At 44.9% G+C, this 19,318-nt stretch overlaps 1 protein-coding gene across 1 annotated transcript in view; it reads right to left on the reverse strand.

The window, feature by feature from the left end:
* LRP8 (LDL receptor related protein 8) overlaps positions 1–19,318 on the reverse strand; it is a 167,340-nt gene that overhangs the window by 12,907 nt on the left and 135,115 nt on the right. Inside the window, exons 5-7 of the mRNA XM_062497017.1 lie at positions 8,638–9,000; positions 2,220–2,342; positions 1,758–1,880 (exon numbers count right to left, since the gene is read on the reverse strand). Coding sequence (XP_062353001.1) covers positions 1,758–1,880; positions 2,220–2,342; positions 8,638–9,000 — 609 coding nt within the window. The remainder of the gene's footprint in view (positions 1–1,757; positions 1,881–2,219; positions 2,343–8,637; positions 9,001–19,318) is intronic.

Here is a 19,318-nt window from a genome sequence, read left to right on the forward strand (position 1 = left end):
CATCTCAGCTCTGGGATGCTTTCACCTTCCTTGCAGGTACATATAGAGATATCAATACATAATCAATGGAGCAAGTTCACCAGGCTCCAAGGTGTCCACAGTCTCACTGTGTGTTTTCACTGTTCAGTGACATTTATGGACAGAAATCTCCTATTCCTACATTTGCATGAGTCTGTAGCAAATTGGGTCATCAACATGCACAACTGCTCTCTGCAGAACACCACAAAAGCTCTTTTTATTAACAAGCAAATTCTCACTCAGGTGATTCCCATGGTTTCAGAGGTGCTCTGTGGAATGGATTTAGGGGCTGTAAATCAAGTGCTTGTTCACTTGCTGCACTTCTCAAGAGGAGCTGAGGAGGAGCCAGGCAGAGCCAGGCAGGAGGACCCTGGGCAGCTGCTGCTCTTCACCCAAACTTCAGCAGTGTATTCCCTGCCTGACTAAAATAGCCAAGTGTTGTCCTGCCTTCTGCAGTGCTTTTCTGGGGGATTCTCAGAGGGCACTGCAGAGTTTAGCACAGCCAGCCAGCCAGATTGAGCTGGGGAGTGTGTCCTGCACCTCTTCCTCCTGTGGGGATAACCTGTGTGGGGGCATTACAGTCACAGCAACCCACAGCAATGTGCCCTTCAAGAACACCTTCCCTTGGGGGATCTTCTCTGCTTCCCAACTCAGACACTTCAATGCCAGCCCAGGGCTGCACCAGTCATGGCACCACAGCCACTGGGTTGAGCATCAGCCCAGCTGTGCCACTGCCCAGTTTCCTATGACAAACCAGGCTGCCAGTTTTGCTGGGAGACCTCCACAGACAACTACAACACCCACTCAGAGAAACAGGGAGATGTGGATTAGTGGAAGAAAGCAAGGGCACACTGGAAGCATGAGGTAGGAACATTTTCACTAGGCATGTACACACTCTTCCTTGTCTAAAACAGGGAGAGACTGACAGTTCTTCCTGAACAGGAGTTATTTAACAGGCAGCCACTGAGCTCCATGATGTCATGGAAAGAGATGCCTGTTGGAGACATCTCTGCACTGGGGAAAACAACAAATGTATTTGAGTAATGCTGCAGATCAGGGCTGGTGTCCACAGTGTCTGGTGGGAAAGGCAAGAGAGGGCTGTCCTATGGAGAAGGGCATGGCTCTGTGGCCTGGGCTCTTTTCCCCTGGCTCCAACAGCCCTGACTCTCCTGGCTTTCCCACAGCCCAGAGCTGGCAGGATGCTGCAGAGAGCAGCCTGCTGTCATTGCTGAGGGAAGCAGCAACAACATGTACAGTGAAAACCAACTAACCTAGAAATGGCTGAAGTCCTCTCTCAGGGGTTGCTGCCATTCTACATGGGAACATTCAAAGCATGTTCCTAATGCTATATGTTTATGGTGTTACCATCATCTTAGAATTCAAATATAATTTAGGCAATGAGACTAAATAAACTGGTCTGTGTTGTGGAGGACACTGGTATTTAGGGAGAGAGGGAATTCCTCATTCCTAGTCCCGTGCTCAGTTCATACATCCCTCCAAGAATAAAAACTGAGTGGAGAAGGGCGCAGTTCAAACTTACAGATGATCAGACTAAGCTACTAATTATATTCATATGAAGGGTGATGAGAGAATAAAGGCAAGGAAAGAGGAGGAAAGAGGAGCAGAGTGAGAAATAGCATTAGCAGCTACATGTGGTTACACTCAAAGCTGTGAGCACCAGATGGAGAAGAGGGGAAGCAGTTACAACAGGAGCAACACGTAGAAGGCAAGTACTGTACCACATTCTTTCAGAGGCTCGTCAGACCAGTCCCTGCAGTCTCTATGTGAATCGCACACTTTGCCTCCGTCAATGCACTCTCCACTCTTACACTGAAACTTGCTGGGACTTTCACATGCTGATTCTGTCATGTTGGGCAAGAGAGGAAAGCAACTAAGTTAGATGAGGCTCGTGACAACAAACAGGCTGATATAAAGCTCAGGAGGGTGTCATTAGCAGAAATGGGATGGGATTAAGCAAATGAACATTGAGCCTGAGCATCATGCAAAGAACTTTTCAAGTCACGCAGTCTGCCTGGTCAGCAATTATCTCCCACAAACAATCCCACTGCCAGAATGGCTTAAAACTGTATAGGAAGCAGCTTGGCACAGCCCAGAGGAGCAGCACAGGCCTCTTTCCCTTCCAGAGGGCACACAGCCCTGGCAGATTTACCCCATGGAGTAAGAGGAGCACCTCTACCCACCTTGGACACAGCCGGCCTCGTCACTGTTGTCAGGACAGTCGTGCACCTTGTCACACTGCTTTGCTCCGTGGATACAGGTCCCATCACCACACTGAAATTCATCTGGCTGGCAGGTTACCAGAGCTTTAAGACAACATATTTAAGCATCAGCCACACAGAACTCAAGTAATTTATGTGGTACGTATCAGCCATGTCCCTCTGACACTGCTGGGGTTGCATCCTCTGTCAGCAGATGTCAATCGGCTGCTTCCACCAAAGCAACACAGGCAGCACCTGCCTCAGCCACTGTTCTCCTGTGCCCCTCTGCTGTCCCAGATCACCCTCTACATCCTTGGGAAAACAGCATCGAAGCCCATATGAGGGCATCCAGTCAAAACAGACCCAGTGCTGGCAGTGAAGCTTCTCAGGTGACACTGAAAGAACCCAGTGAGCAGCAAAACTCGCAGCAGTGGGGCAGCTCTGGGGGCTGCAGTCTTGTGACACCCAGCTGCTTTCTAGCTGGGAGTGTACAGTGCCACTGGGTAGGCAAAGGCAACTGCTCCTCAGCTCTCCCTCCTTCAGAAAAAATTACATTTCTGTCACATTTCAAAACATGTTCAGGCGAAGGCCCAGGCGAGAGACCTGTAGTGACTCTGCCAAAGCATTGTGGTCACAGCAGCAATGAAGGCCAAGCAATGAGACACAATCATCAGGCTACCAAATGCCCATGAGCCAACAGCCCACTGGAAGGCAGAAGAGCTCCACTGCACTGTGGTGTTTTTGGGGCTTTCCAGCCTTAAACACCTCAGCAATATCGACACAGTTTTCATGCCTCAAATTCATTTGTCCACGTCAGATTATAACAGACTCAAATGAGATCTGATAAACAGCAAATTGGAGAAAAATATAAACCAGACACTTGCACTGACCATGCTAAAAGCAGTTGTATTTCCCTCCCCAGGTTAAAATGAGTGAGAGACCTCCGTAGCTGGGACCAGCCCTGTACTTACACAGGGTACAGGCAGCCTGGCAAAACGGGCTCCTCATTCCTGGGACATGTTTTGCAGCTTCCTTCTGAGGGAGCCATCAGATGTATTCATACAATCCTATTAAGGCAGCACACCCTGGAGAGCTCATGATTCCAGCCTTTCCATCATGTGATCATATCCTGGTGTGGTCTGACAGAAAATCACTGCTTCAGAGCAGTGAGGGGAGGCCAGCACTGGTGTTACTACATGGAAGGTGAGAGCTGTCTGCAGACTGCCCTGGACAATTTGACAAACTGGCTCTAACATAAAAACAACTACTTTCAGATAGCCCAGGAGAGCTGCAGACATGAAGTGAGCCAGCATCAATACCATAAAGTATCAGTTGCACAAAGACTCAACATTATTGGTGATTGCATCCTGCAGGATGCAGGATCCAGGTTCATGACTGCTTCACTGGACTTGGTTCTAGTGCATCTTCAGCCAGCAAAAGGCACCAGAGACAGGAAAAGCCACAACTGCGGGGGCTGGTGGGGGAAGGGAGAAATCCTGTCATTAGAAATACACAGTATTCACATGAGGAAAGTTTGGAAATAGCAGTGCTCCTTGGAGAAGAAAGCCATATGCACTATATTCATAAAAAAGCTGCAAAATGAGAAAAAAATCCCAAGCAATAAACACAGTTACGGAACCAGCTGTGCTGCCATGTTTCAGCTAATAAACCCAGGCACAGGAATGGGAAACCTCAGTGGGACATCTGGGACAGCAGCTCCAAACTAAGCATGTGGGATCTGCTGCTCTACCAAATGCAGAAAAACGAAGGAGGGAAAGAAACAAAGGCATGGTCTGGGAGAGTCACAGACACCACAGGTCGGGAAGTGGCACCAAGAAGTCCTGCAGTGAGGCAGAGTCACTTCTGCTTAAACTATTCCTGGCATGTGCAGTCACCTGCCTGGGGAAGCCCTGACCATGGACAGAGCACCCTCCTCCACAGGAAACCTTCACTTCTGCCAAGCTAAACCTTGGCCACTGCAAGGCTTTTCCTGCTGCCTTGCTGAAAATTCCTTTGCCACAATTATTTCTTGTCTTCACCCCTAACTTGAAAACCAGTTTGCTTCACCTTTTCTGTAGCAACTTCTATGTGTGGAGGTAGGATAGGATGATCCTCAGTTTATTACTATAAACATTAACCCCTAACAAAAATGCAACATGTAGTTAAAGCCAATGGGGTTTTGTCTTTTCTGGAGCAGAAACAGGTCTCCAGTTTATCAAGTAAATCTGCATGACAACAGCTACAGATTTGGAAGACAGCTGTTATAAAACCTATAATTGTCTTCAATTGTAATTTTCAAAGCTCTTCCAAAAAGCAGTTATAGCTAAATGCTAAGAACAGAAAGGTTTCTAATCCTAAAATGAATTTAAATTAAGGAGAATTTTATATAAATTGCAAAGACAGTGCTGCACAAGCACCACAAGACTGAGAGAAAAATGACAGCACAATTCTTAGCTCAGTTGCTACAGAGACTGCAAAACACAGATGTGGGGCTGTACTCCACTGCACAAAGCTTTGCTTCAAGAAGAGACAGAAGTCTGGAGACCAGGATGGGTTTCCTGGCTCACTTCTCACTCCACCAGAGCTGTGGAAGTTCAGATCTTTGAGGAACAGCCCCTGAGCCTCTTAACAGACATCTAGAAAAGGCAGATACAGTACTGGATCTTACTGATTACAAAGGCATTAAAATGCATGTATGGCATTCTATTTTTTCTGCATTTTTCACAATTCCATGTTATCCTGAAGTGGAGACACTAACCCATCTCAGCCCCACTGGCAGAGCTGACAGCAGGTTCCCATTAAGGCCATTCCCAAGGCAGAGCAATAACCCAAGAAGAGGGAAGAGCTGTGCTGTTTATTTGCACAAGATGTTCAGAAAATTGCTGTGCCTAATTTGGAAGGTTTAAACCAGTGAAATCTCAGTAGTTTTACAGCCATCTCCTCTGCAAATCAAATACAAATTACCAAAGCCCTGTATACAATGTATACAATTTGTATACAAATACAAAACAAATTACCAAAGCCCTGCCAAATTAACAGGCACCCTCAAAGAGACACATTTCCATTTACAAATCCTGGGCACAAAGCGGCATCACTCAAACTCGGCAGGTATATTCCAGACTTCAAACCTGACCCTCAATTTCTTGTGGTTTCTGGTTTTTTTCCCTTCCTCCCCAAAGAAGAAAATCCCAACATTTTCAAAGTGCATCAATCCCATTTTATAGATTGGGAGACAGGCAGGAAATTGTGAGGTCAGGTCTCGAGGGGTCTGTTTTCTTGTAAGCATTATTTATTCTCCCTTCTAGATGCCCTAATGCAAATTGCAAAGGACATCTTAAAATATAACCATTCCAGATTTGCAGACTAATAAATCTAACCTAATGTTCATTTTATAAATATACATATATACATATTTGAATATATATGCTATGGAAAAAACCCCAGCCACCCAATGTTCTCACACAGCTTTCCTGAAATGACTCATTCCCTCCTATTCATTTGCTGTCTCGCTGCCAAAACCTGTTCACCAATTGTCACCCTTCATTTCTGCTCTAGTCATTTACCAATCCAAAATGTTTAAAACAAATGATGGGTGATGGCCTCATGACTTTTTTTAAAGCATTAGCTCCCATCCCTCTGTTTATACTGCACAAACCCCATATGATCCCCATTTGCAAGAGAAGATGTAGTGGGATCTGCAGTTTTAATCAAGTCCAGCCAAGAGTGCCATCCCTGTTGCTAAGGGGACAGAGCTGTGTCACACACCTGTAACTCTCTGCATGCCCCATGATACTGATCTCAAACAGAGAATTTCTGGAGAGGAAAAAATTCAAAAAGGTCCCTAAACCCTTCAGTCCAACAGATGAGCAGTAATGCTGAGTTTCCAGAGCTCCCAGTGTCCCTTTCTTACTGCAGGCAGGTGCACCCCAGCTGCAGCTGCATTTAGGATGGGGAACCAACATTAATTTTGGCTCTGACACAGCCAACACATCAGCTACACGAGGACTCAGTGCTGCAAGGCCTCCCCTAGTTGCTACCTCAGAGAATCCCATCCATGCAGTGTGAACAGCCACGGGGTCACACACTGCTGTGGCACTGGGATGCAGCCAGAACCAGGCACTCTGTGCAGAGGAGCACTGAGGTAGTTACAACAGTGGGGCTTTGAATCCCACCATTTCCCAATCCACTGGACTGAAGGCAGCAGAATCAACTCACATGCTTCTTTCTCCCAGGTAGACAAACTGCACATTGTGTTGGACTGAGACTTTCTGGAAAGAAACCCTCATTGTGCTAAATCTCCACTACTCATAATTCTCTCAAGTCACTTCTGCCACATTTCCCCCTTTCTCCACTGGTTGTCAGTACCGTGCTGTGCTGCAGCGGTGTCCAGCTGCATCCTCTGCCCTGGGAGCTGCCTCTGGTGCCTCTGGAAGTGCTGCTGGCTGAGGCTGCTCTGCAGCTCAGGGAGGCTGGTGGAGCTGTTCTCCTTCAGGTCTCATGGCTCAGCAGTTTGAGTTCAGCTGGACATGGCTGGTGCTTGTCACACCAAGGAAAGAGGCTGGGAAACAATGGGACCTCTGCTTCAGGAAGGTACATGGGCACAGTCCCACTCCTCTCACCCAGCAACATGTCAAAATAAATGGGGCCTGTAAAGGACTTAAGATGTTTCAAATTGAACAGGGATTGAGATTTAAGAGGCATTTCGTCAGGAAGCATCATCAGTGAGCTGCTCCACTCTTTCTCCACTTGACAATAGAAGGGAGCTCTCTCTCTGTTTCCCTCTCCTGAGCTGTCCAAACTCAGCCATCCTCTCAGGCTGCTGTCACTGCAGGGAATGCATCCCCTGGGACAGAGATCACTTCTGCTGGAGTCCCCTGTACCAGACACCAGTTCTTCACCTTTGTTTGTAACATGGCCCTTGCCGCAGCCTCCTGATTTGGAGGGGATACAGGTACAGGACTGCCCACAGGAGATCTCAGAATGAAAACAGGCATCAAACCACCCAGGATGCCCCAGCCAGCAGTGCCCATCTCCAGCAGCTGTACTTCTGCATGGCTTTCCTGACAGAGGCAGGAACCAGCTTCGTTTCCTGACTCCACAGTCCCTGTGATCCTTCAGAGCCAGGCAATACTTTCTGGGTACCTGCTGCCCAAGAGCTCTGTCAGCAACTTTGGCACCTTTTCGGAGAAGAAGGAAAAGACAGCCTACCCTAATCCACCCCTCCTTGGGAGAGGCTGACCAACAACCAGAGCCTTGTACCCAACAGCCAAAGCTGCTCTCTTCCAAACAAAACGTTTTTGGCTTTTCCTATTCAGCTCTTGCCTCTCTTCAAAGAGTCCTTGGCTATTTTAAAGGCACAGCAGCTCCAGGGTAACCTGTGGCTCATCCCCCTGCTCTCCTGCAGTGCAAACAGTGGCGTCCAGGATTCACTACATCCTCCTCTTGTTAAAGAATCCTCTGAATTTATATCTGCTTCTCTGCTTGGAAGAGTCTGACCCCCAGCTCCTTGAAGGGCTCTCCCACACAGCTGCTCATCAGCCTAGCCTTAGTATTGTCATGGGTATGAAAACATGCTGCTGGCAAAAGTGATAAATTTTCTTAGATACCTTACAAAAATCCCTGGGTTTGCAGCTGGTTGCTGCCTTCCTCCCCAGAGATGGCCCAATGTCAGAGCTGCTAAATATAAACAGCTATGTAAATATTTAATTTCAATCTTGTCATTATGAATATTCTAGCAAAACATTTTGCTCTTGTTTTCTTCTCTCTCCCTCCTCAGGTAAGTGACCAGCTTGAACAGTTTAATGGCCAAAAATGGATGAAACGTTCAAAATACCACACATACCAACACCAGCATGTTAACTGCATAAAGCCAGCTGAAAAGAAATCCATTATTTATTAGCTCTGTGCCTTATAAGCCAAGCTCAAAATGCATTTCAAACTGGATTCTTCATAGGTACTTCTCTTGACTGCTTTGTTCAGTATACTCCAACTTCAGAGGCAAAAAATGAATTATTTTTTTCCACTGATCATATATTCCCTTTAGCATAGCAGCTTCTAACCTCCAGGCTGTGACCCCACCATGCAGCCTGAGGGCTTTGAACATTTTTCCCATTTTTCACTCCTTGTCTTTCTAGTGAAACAAATCTCTTCTGAGGCACAATACCACCCAACAACTCTTACACCTCCTCCACGGATTCTCAAGGAAAAAGCACAAAAGGAGTGTGGAATATACCTGACCCTGCTGGGCTGGGCACCCAGCCTTGTCGCGTGGGACACAAGCGCTCCTTGTCTGGCTCAGCTGCCGCTCAGACATCAAAGCCTCGCCTTCAAACACAGCCCACAGCAGCCTCCTGGCCCTTCCTCCCCAGCCCAGAGAGCCCTGGACCCTGCAGACACTCACGGCAGTCCTGCTCATCAGACTTGTCCTTGCAGTCCTCGTCCCCGTCACACTTCCAGTTGAGGTGGATGCATTCGCCATTCCTGCACTGGAACTCGTGGGCCGCGCACGTGTTGAGGGCCTTGGTGTCGTAGCCACACTTCTCCATGGACTCGTCCGACTGGTCCTCGCAGTCGGGCTGGTTGTCACACACCCACAGCTCCGGGATGCACATGCTGTTGTTGCACTGGAACTCGTTGGGGTTGCAGGTCAGAGGGGAGCACTTCCTTTCATCGCTGCCATCCCCGCAGTCGTTGTCGCCGTCACACACAAAGATGATGGAGATGCACGACTTGTTACTGCACTGAAACTCGTTGGGAGAACAGGCTGGGGAATAAACAGACAGGTAAGCTGGGAGGTCTCCAACCCAGCCCTCACCACTGCCTCAGCTTTAGCACATTAGGGATGTCTGAGGGCAAAGGCACAGAGACATCACCACAGCCTTTCTACCCCAAAACATTTCTCCCAGTGGTTACTACGTGGCAAGGAGCCAGTGAGGCCACAGTGCTCAGCTGTGCCTCAGGATGCATCCTCCGGGGACCCCGGGCAGCCCTGGAGAAGGAGGGGCAGCAGGGCTGTGCCAACTGCGCTGGGAGAAGCAGGGACAGCGCTGCCCTGGCACTGAGGAGCAGCCAGATGAGCCCCGGGTGGAGCAGCAGCCCGGAATGGGAATGGGCAGGAGGTTGCAGGGAGAGGCTGGGGCTGTGCTGGCAGTGCCGGGGCTCTGCTTGGCTCCACGCTGACATTACCAGGCTTCCCGACTTTCATAAGCACAGAATCAGGTTTCAGGATTTCACAGTATGCCTGGTTTTGGACATATTAAGTGGGATGTGTAGGGTAAATATTTAGTGAGTCGAGCATCAATTTAGCTGCAATCTGCCAGTAAGGCCCTTTACAACACGCTGAATGCTTTCCCTGGAAATCACAACTCAACATTAACATACAAATGAGGCGCTTGTCAGATAGAAGCTGACTGGAGCACTCTCCTCTGCAAGCCTAATGGACAGCTGAACCAGAGATGCCTGCTCAAATTAAACTTTCAGGTACTCCAACCAAGTGCAGTTCGCAGTCACTTTAGTCCATCAAGGTGTGGGGGAGCCCAAACCACGGAAGAAATTCTCCGTAAGTACTTTGAGGTAGTTACTTACAAAACAATTATTCTTCTGCAGTTTCAGCCCTCTACAGGGAAGTTATAGCTTTGATAAATTACAAGTACAATAACTATAAATGAGTACAAATTGAAATAAGCTTTTTTTTTTAATTGCACTTGGGAATCTTTTTGTCTTCAGAAGTAGAACTACTTATGCCATATCTGCAGAGCCCCTACATTAGACCACACAGTTTAGATGGTACCAATCACTGCAATGGCAATTGTACCTGGAAAGCAGCAGAATCCCTCTAAAGGACCCGTCATAGCTCAGATTTTAGCCAGTGACAGGAACCCAGTGGGATTCTACTGCAATATTATGTCTGATTTATACCTGGGACTAAAGCTGTATTTATCCAGCAATTAAGAACATGTCCACTTGCACAAATTCCTAATTACATTCTGTCTGGCAAACTTGCTGGGCTCTGTCTGTTAACCTAAGCAGCCTCTCATCAGGACATGAATATATACAGACACACATACAAACACACACACACATATACACCTCTCCCCTCCTGCCCTGTGCTCTGGTGCCATTTAGTCCCAGGTTTTCCAGCTGTTAGAGCACAGCAATCCACCTAATTAGAAGAGAAAGAGGACTGTCTTCCTTGCTGCAATGCCACCATGCCCTGGCCAGGACCCAGGCTCCCTCCAGCAGGGAGAAATGTTCAAGAGAATCTCAGCTGCCTGACTTGACACCAATCACTGAACTCAACTCAGAGAGAGGCACCAAAGGAGCTGCTCGGGCTCCTTCTGCACTTGGTATTTTAGACAGTAAGCTGCCCTCAACAGGCACCTGGCCCTTGGAACAGCCAGAGTTTCTCCTCTCTGAGCAGAAGGAACTGAGATCAGACAACTAATACTAGGAGATGAATCCTTCTCATAAAGACCTGAAATACAAGCACAGTCTGATAGAATAGCATCTAAAACCTTCCTCTTTTGCATGGCAAAATTGAGACCATTAAAATGCTCTGAATATCACTCAAATTCTGCTCTTTATTTCCATTCAGCAGATTTTTCTATCCTTGCCCCATAACTAGGAATCTATTAACCCTACTGATCAGTACACAGCTATATAACTTAACACTGTCTTCAGAGGAGCCATTATATGGAACTGCCTATGGAACATTTCTCCAGAAAGTGGAGATTCAAGGTAACAGTTACAAACTTACCAATCTATTTTAAAATGGTAGTGGGAAAACAGGACTATTTCTATAGCTATGTACAGCTTCTGTAACAGATAAAGGCTGAGAAGAAGAAATTGCTTTTCTGACATTATTTTGATGAATCTCAAAAACAGATCAGAGAGCAAAATCTTGCATAGCTCTTTGATCCCTAATGTTTGGGCAAGATTGTAATGATTTGCACGTTCCACATGTGCATAAATTTCCTTTCCACCAACTGAAATGAGCCCCTATTTTCCCCTTCCTTGTTTTCCTGGTCCCACCTCCACCCCTCCTCCTGTTTGTCCATATTTCCCTTCAGAAATCTGCTGCACTGGCAAATTAGTGACTGATAAACATAGGAGTGGGATACAGACAATGGATGTTTATATAAAAGCTCCTCCTTCGCACCTACAAATCTCAGTACAGATATAAAATTACTGATAATCACAGCCAGAAAGTAGAAGCAGTTCAGCTTTTGTAACCTCTCATGAGGACTTTCTTAGTGAAGCATAAGAACTGGCAGCTAGAAAAATTGCATGATCATGATTATTTTATTTCTTTTAAAAAATTAAGTTCAGTGTGATGCCAGCACTAGAGACACAAGCTCTCTCTCCATGAACAAGCCCAGCAGTTTGGCTGTGCTCCCCTCTCCACCCCACAGCCCTTAAAGAGGGATCAAGCAGCTCCCTCTGGATCACACCTCTGCTCCAGCAGAGCTCCATCCTCCCCTCCCGTGTGTTCTGCTGCTGCCATGGGAGGGCAGAGAGCACCCCAAGAGCCCTCACCCTTCCCTCATCCTCCCGGAGAGCTGAAATCCCTGGGTATGGCAGGGTCAGGCCAAGGCTGCAGCTCCCAGCCCCGGGAGCGGAGTCGCCGCTGCTGCCGGGGTCGTGCGGCACCGCAGCCAAGAGCCCAGGAAATCGAGCACTGCAATTATCTTACACAGCACCTGCAGAGATGGGCATGGGGCAGGAGGGCCCCAGGGACTGGTTATTCACATCCCTTTCCATAAATCTGTCGGGGTACCCCGCAGTCCCATCACCACAGTATTTCGTTGCCTCCAGAGCATTTCAGTAGAAAACGTGTCAATAGTAATGAAATGATCACTGGGGTATTTTTTGACTTGAGCAATTTGTTTGCATTCTCCAAATGTGCTACTTGTCCTATTGTAGGATGATTCACTCAAGACCAAGGAATCAAATAATAATTTGCTTTCTTTAGCGCAGAAGAAATTAATAAATGTTGTACTCCAAGGTTCAAAACCTACCTCAAACATGAGTGATCCCAACAGAAATGTTGGAAATGTTTGTTGCAAGGTGTTTAATCAACAGCCTTCAAAGCATAACTATAACATAAGTTTATTGTAGAGCACTGTAATGTGTAAAGGTTCTTCACAGTTTTAGGAAGTAAAATATCACACATAAATGATTATGTAGATGTAATTTTGCCCGTAGACAAAATATAACAGAGGGATTCTGCATTAATTTTTGCCCTGTGCTATGTGCCAATCTGTAGAGCACAACTGTCACAGTTTTTGCCTCACAGCCTGCAGCTGCACTCTTGTCACTTCTCTTGAGGAGAGTGCAGCAGAAGTAGCCTTGGGATAGAGGAAGTTAAAAATAATAAAATAACAGAAGATCAGAGAGATTGGAGTCAGTGTTTCAGTGCTGGCTGGTTCTCTTTTGCCCAGAGTCAGGATTTAACCAGAGGCTTTAGTGAGAGTCTGGTGCAGCAGGGACAATCTTAGCTCAGGCATGGCACCAAAAAATTCAGATAATTCTGCCACATGCTTTTTAAGTGCTTTTAGAAAAAAAAAGTAGAATTCTCTCATGATGCAGAATTCTTTAAAAATACAGGATGCTCATTAAAAAGTGTAATTTCAAAAAATATATATTTGTACATAACATTTCTACAGTGGGCAGCTATACCAAGTATGGATCCTCAAATCTGGATAAAATCTGGAAAAAATAAATGGTATGTCCATCATTACCAGGAGCTGGGAATTATGTACAATGGACTATAACTGCTGTCATTGCTAATCTCTAATTAAAGATTTTATAGCTTTTCAGTAAGACTCAGGTATTTAATTCACCTCTCCAGCAAAAGAGCTATTTCCACTTGAAATTACATGAATGGCTTAAAGAATTATAATTATTTGGCAAAATTTGTGGCAAAGTGGACAGCAGCAATTATCTGCTGATGCTGATGACAAGACAGTAAGATGAATTATTACACTGTATTTTTCTGATATTGTCCCCAAAGCAACTTAAAAAAAAGTGTCTGAAAACTTATGTTTGTTTTTTTTTTAAATCTGATAATTGATCTTCTAAAGCAGAAGGATAATTTGTGCATACCAACATTTGCATCAGGGAGGGAAAGACCTGCTGTTGATTCATGGCTGCTTCAACGTTGGCAGGAGAGGCTGCTGGACTTGAGAAACCCTCCCAAGCTCTGAGAATTAGGATTTGAGTTCTGCAGGGCTGAGGGGTGGAATTTCCAAGCTCCATCTGCCCAGGTTTTCTGTCCCAAGTGCAAGCCCAGCTCCCCCAGCCCAGAGGGACCAATCTCTGAGCTGGGCCATGGATAAGGAGGTCACAGAGTGCAGACAGGGTAGATTATGTAGGAACTCCCAGTTACCAGCACTGTCAGCATGTTAGTTTTGCTTAACTAGTATTTATTTTCAGGTTTAATTCTGTCTAAATTATTTATTTTGCCTGCAGTCAATTGCTTACTAAACACCTGAATATTTCATACAGATCTTCTGTCAAATGCCAGTCTTTAAAGCACAGATTCGTGCCTGGAAGGACAAGTTTCCCATGGAAAGCTGCCCTCCAGGAAGGACAGCAAAAGAGATGGAGGTAAATTAAGATGACCTTGAAGCTCATTGCTCTGAAAAAAAAATGACAGGCCTCCCATGGAGGGAATAATGCAGCGGAATTGCAGCCTCACTCCCACCACTGGTTGTTGCTATGGTGATTGATACCAAAAAGCCCATCTAGATGGAGGCTGCAGAAGGAATAGTAATTCCTGATATTGTTCAAATCACTAATGGAGCTAAGGAGCCATCTCACACACTCCTGCAAATTAATATTTGCATGTGCTGGCTGTCTTTGTCACATGCTGCCCTCAAACACAAATCAGTCATTTTCCATTCTCTGCAGCAGTATTTGCATAGTATTAGTTAATTATAACCCAGCAACAAGATGCCCAAGCCCCTGCTGACAAGTAATAGTTGGTTCAAAAATGTATTTGGTGATTTAGAATGTATTTCCTGAGATTCATATATTCCTTCCAAGTGGTTTAATTATCTGGAAATAGAATTAATGATGACCCCCAATTTACAGAGAGAAACAGTTTATGTACAAAGGTATGCACACTCTGCACTGTTTGTCTTTAATTTCATGTACGTGCATTAAGGTTGCTACTCATACCTGTGGTCTCCTCAGTTTTCCTTCAAACCAGGAAAGAGTTAGGAAGTTTATCAGATGTTCTTCTGGCTAAATGGCTGGAAATAACCTCAAAATAAGGACAGGTGAAGACAGTGTAGAGGGTTTAAGAGTAAAATAAAGCAGCTTGAAAGACAAAAATGGATGGTCAGAATACCAAAGGTTAATACTGTCCTGCTTTTGTGACAATCCAAGACACCCCAAGGGGATCTCATGAGGATAAAAAAATTATTATTACTCTTTTATATTCTGACTGGAATATAATCAGCTGAATCAGATTTGAGATGTTTGGTACTAGCCAAAATTTAACAGGAAAACAAATGTGCTGTGAAGTGTCCAGTGAGGTTCTTTCCCGACTTTGAAAATTGAGGCCTGTACAGGACAAGCTCACTCCTATTCCCTTAGACATGACTTGCTTATTAAAATGGCAATTTTACAAATTACACCAATTTGGCAAATCCCTCAGAAACATCTGATAATAACCATGAAACCAACATCTGCTCTAATATCATCACACAAAATTCTCTATTTCTAGGAATATATGAACATTCAGCAAGCAGAACAGGGCATTCTTGAGCAGGGCTTCATCCTGGGACAGTGCACACAAATCCCACGTTACTGCACACACAGACCTCTTGGATTCCCTGTGGTTATAAATTTTCTGCACAACCACGGTTTAATTTTGCCATTCCAGAATTTAAATCACAGACACTTTACCAGGAAAAGCCAATCCATGGATGTCACCTTCCATCCACTGGGCAGATTCCCACTCCGTGCTCGTCTGCTGACACAGAGACATGATCTGCCTGTTTTCCCAATGTTTTCTGGTTCCTTATGTCCAGCTCAGGAGAGACATCATCAGAATCCTAAAAGCTACACTGCAACCACATTGGCAAATGACAGCACAGTTGGGTTTATTCTTAGGAAATGTGGGAAAGGCAAGGAATCCCAGCCCATGGCTCCACAGCCATGACACTGGCCTGCCACTTTCTCCTTCCCCTTCCCCACTCCTAAGCACAGGGATGGTACCAGATTAACCAGTGGGAAAGCTGAGCCATTTCTCCAGAATAAAACAAGTCATTTATAAATTGCTGCCATAACTAAGCAGGGAATCCTGGAGGTTGCTGAGTCACAGGTTTGAACTCACCTGAGCAGTGAGAGACAAAGCAGAGCTCACATTGCAAGCAGTGATGTCAGTGCCCCATACAATTTCCATTTACTAATTTACTTTGCTTGATGGGAACTGTCTGTAAGAGGAGATATTGCTTATTGCAGTTTGCTTCACTATTAAACACTCACTGCACTTTGGAACATGCACTATTAACTCTTCTGGAGCACAGACAGAACAAGGTAAGGCTGAGAGCTTTGCCTTTTGAACTCCCCAGTTTACCCAACCATGTCTCACATTTCTCTAGGAACAGTGATCCAAAGTGAGCTTGAATGTAAGTTCAATAACAATTAAAAGATGCTTTTGAAATAAAATGGTTTGCAAGACAACCGATCTGAAAGAAGAAGTACCTTAAAAAGAAGTACTGAGGATGCAACAACAGGCAGAATTTGGTGTAGCCCCATTCAAGGTTATGAATGTAAGTACATCCTATAATGACCAAGTCCATAAACACAAGACCCATGTGGTGATTTTGGGGAGAGACTGACAGACTGCTCAGGAAATAACCAGCCCCTGACTGTTTTCAGTTATGTGATAATTAGGGGGCACAGTTATTATGTGATGTAGACAACGTACCTATGTGCCCACAGTTCCAGAGAAGAATGGCAATCATTTCTCAAAAAACAGTAATAGATTTTCTACTCAAATGGAAAATTTAATCACTGAGTGACACTCACTGCAATTAAACCTGTAAGGGTCGTGTGCTGACTGTACTCACATTAACAGCAAGGAGATTTCCATAGCATTAAGATTTGCCCTGCAGTTTCTATGACTTGGGAGTAGAAAGCAGCATTTTCTTGAATTTGGGCTGAGATGAAGACTCACATGATCAACATGAGCAATTATTTTAAAGTTATTGGAACAAAGAAGGGTAATGAAGTCGTGTTTATTGTGAGCTAAACCTTTCTCATTACATTTTATCTAATGAAAAAATTTCTTTGCAAAGTAAAAGCCAAGTTAATCCAACCCTTATGTCATCCTCTATGAAGAGTATTTCAGCCACTAAAATGACTTTCAGATTAGTTTTATCTGCTAATGTGACTCATAAACCAACTTTTTTTTTTTCCCTCTTGCATCAAACATGACATGGTCCTCTCCTGCGTAGGACTGTGCTCAGTTCAGGCTACTGATTTTGATTTAGCCTTCTGATCATATGCTCAGGAAGCAGAACTGTTAATTAGTGTAACACATATGTACTGGTGGCCACTGCAGGATGCAACTCCTACCCACATATCTGCCATCACAGCATCATCATTGGCACTGCCAGCTACAGAAGATTTCCCTGAATAAAACTAAACAGATTCTTGCTTTTTGATGAATAGGCTCAAAATTATAGCTGCATTCTTATGAAGAAAGCACTTCAGGGACATGAAATACAATTGTATTTGGCAATAAGAGATGCAATTCCTTGACTGTTTCAACTCTAGGAGCTCTAACTGCTGAAAGACAGACTCCCCAAAAGATAAACATAATTACAGGCCAATTCTTGCTCCTCTGCCAGTATGATACGAGCCTGGAAAGAAGAAGCAGAGCCGACGTCTCCATATAAAGTGCAGAAAGAGCAGCAGGACAAAGCTAGTGTGGGTATACACAGGTATCCTGCAGTCCAGCACTATGAAGCTTTACTTTTAATTACCCACAGATCTTTGTACAAAGCAGCTCTTTCACAGACCTATTCCGGGCCCCTGTGAACAATGATCCTTTGGGGTGTGAAGGACGTGTCTGTGTGGGGGTGTGTGCTTATGCTGTTCCTTCCATCCCCCCTTTTCCCTCGTGCTCCTTCAGAGAAATGCTGCACAACTACCACTGCTGCATTGTCTTGTTTTCAGATTGTGTTTTCATCTACTCTGCTTTGGAGAATAAATTATTCATGGAACACTGATAGGGACAATTTCTCTGTGAGGAGGATCAGCACAGGGCAGCCCCACTCTGTGCTGGAAGCTCCATTTGCAGATGTGTCACACATCCTCCTTTATAAACCTAAGCTCATGAGACAGCAGCAGGGAAGGCAAAGCCATTTTGCCCTCACCCTCTGCAGGTAGAGCCCTGGCACAGCTTGGGCCATGGCTTTAGGGTTTAAGTCTGGATTTACACAATGACTGTCTTACCTCTAACCCAAGTTCACACACTGTTTAATTATGTTTAATTACAACGAGCATCCAATATATTAAAAATGCAACCACCTTCACTTTTCCTGTCAGCATGCAATTAAAAGTAACTCCCAATCCCTTTTATTTCTTGCCATTTTGTTCTGAAGGAACTCAGGACAAATATGATTATGGGCTGAGATTTTTTTCTAAATAACAATGGGGATTTTTCTGCAAATTACTACCGCTTTTGAAGGAGCTCTAATACTTTAAGCAGTGATAAAGTGGCAGCTGTACATGTTTAATTTCTGAGGGCCAGGGCATAATGCACACACATTAATCCCTCCAGCTGTCCAGTAATTAAACATGATGTAAAGCCCAGAGGATATCATTGCTGTGCTACCTTATTTATGAAGGACTTGCATTTTGTTAAATCTAGCAATTCCTTTTTTTCCTTCTTGGAAATAACTGTAAATTCTTCCACCATGGCAAGTGCACTGAAGCTACAGCTACCCTCTATAAAATGCGAGGAATTTCAGACCAGCCATGTTTCTTTTCATCACATACTAAAAAAAAATGAATAATAATAGTGGAAAAACATTTATTTTACAGGCATGACTGTGATGCTATGGGCTTTAACCCTGTTAAAATTGGTGGGTTTTCTCAGGGAGAATGCATAGCAAAATTTGATCCTTTGGGTTTGATGCCCCTCTGAGCTGACTGAGGGACAGCACATAATGAATGTTAATTCATTAACAGGCAGTGTACAGAACTAACTTTGACAAAAGCACACATTAATCAAACTGCAGTGAAAGATAAAATCAGTGCTACATTATCACCAAGTTAAAAGGTCTCAGTGGGATCAGTGGAGATCTGGAATGGAATGGATCAGTATGGTCAAATCCCAGTAGGGAGCACTGAAAACTGTGACTCATGCAAAATTTTACTCCTTTTACTGCACAAAGAAGAAAACAGTGCAGGGACAACATGATGCTCTTTATAGCTACAGGACAATGATAAAAGATGATAAAACAATTTAACTGTCAATAGAGAGGTCACTTCATGTGAGCGTAGGTGCAGGAGCAGAGTGGGGGAAGCTGACTTTAAATCAGCTTTGCAATTTCCCTCCTTCAGCTGGTTCATCACCAGGTGGATCTGCTGGAGGGATGAACAGTTTTAGCCTGCTTTAAATTCTGCTGCAGCCAATGGTTCTCAGCTGATCTGAGGGCTGTTAACCAGGGCACTGGCAACAGCTGACTCAAAGTTTTCTGCCGTTGGACCTTCCAAGGAAAGGACCCCTCACTCGGAGGGGCTGCTGCTTTCTATGGAGACTAACACATGAGCGTGGAGATGTGCCTGGAAAAGTGGGAAGTTTAGCACCTGAGGATCCTGTAAATGATCTATATACACAGGAAAGTCTGTGAGCTGCCATGGCAAGGACGTGGTTACAGCTGAGCACACCTGTGCTTACTGTGGTTTCCCTCACGAATTTACAAAACCTTTATCCAGTTCACTTTTAATCTGGCATATCAACATACCATATGGCTGAAGATCTAGAACTAATTCTGATAACGTGGTCAGCAGTGAAAAGCCTGAAGACCAAGGTCCAAAAGAACATGTTCTGGGTAATG

This window comes from Cinclus cinclus, chromosome 8, assembly GCF_963662255.1.
Source record: "Cinclus cinclus chromosome 8, bCinCin1.1, whole genome shotgun sequence".
NCBI lineage: Eukaryota > Metazoa > Chordata > Aves > Passeriformes > Cinclidae > Cinclus > Cinclus cinclus.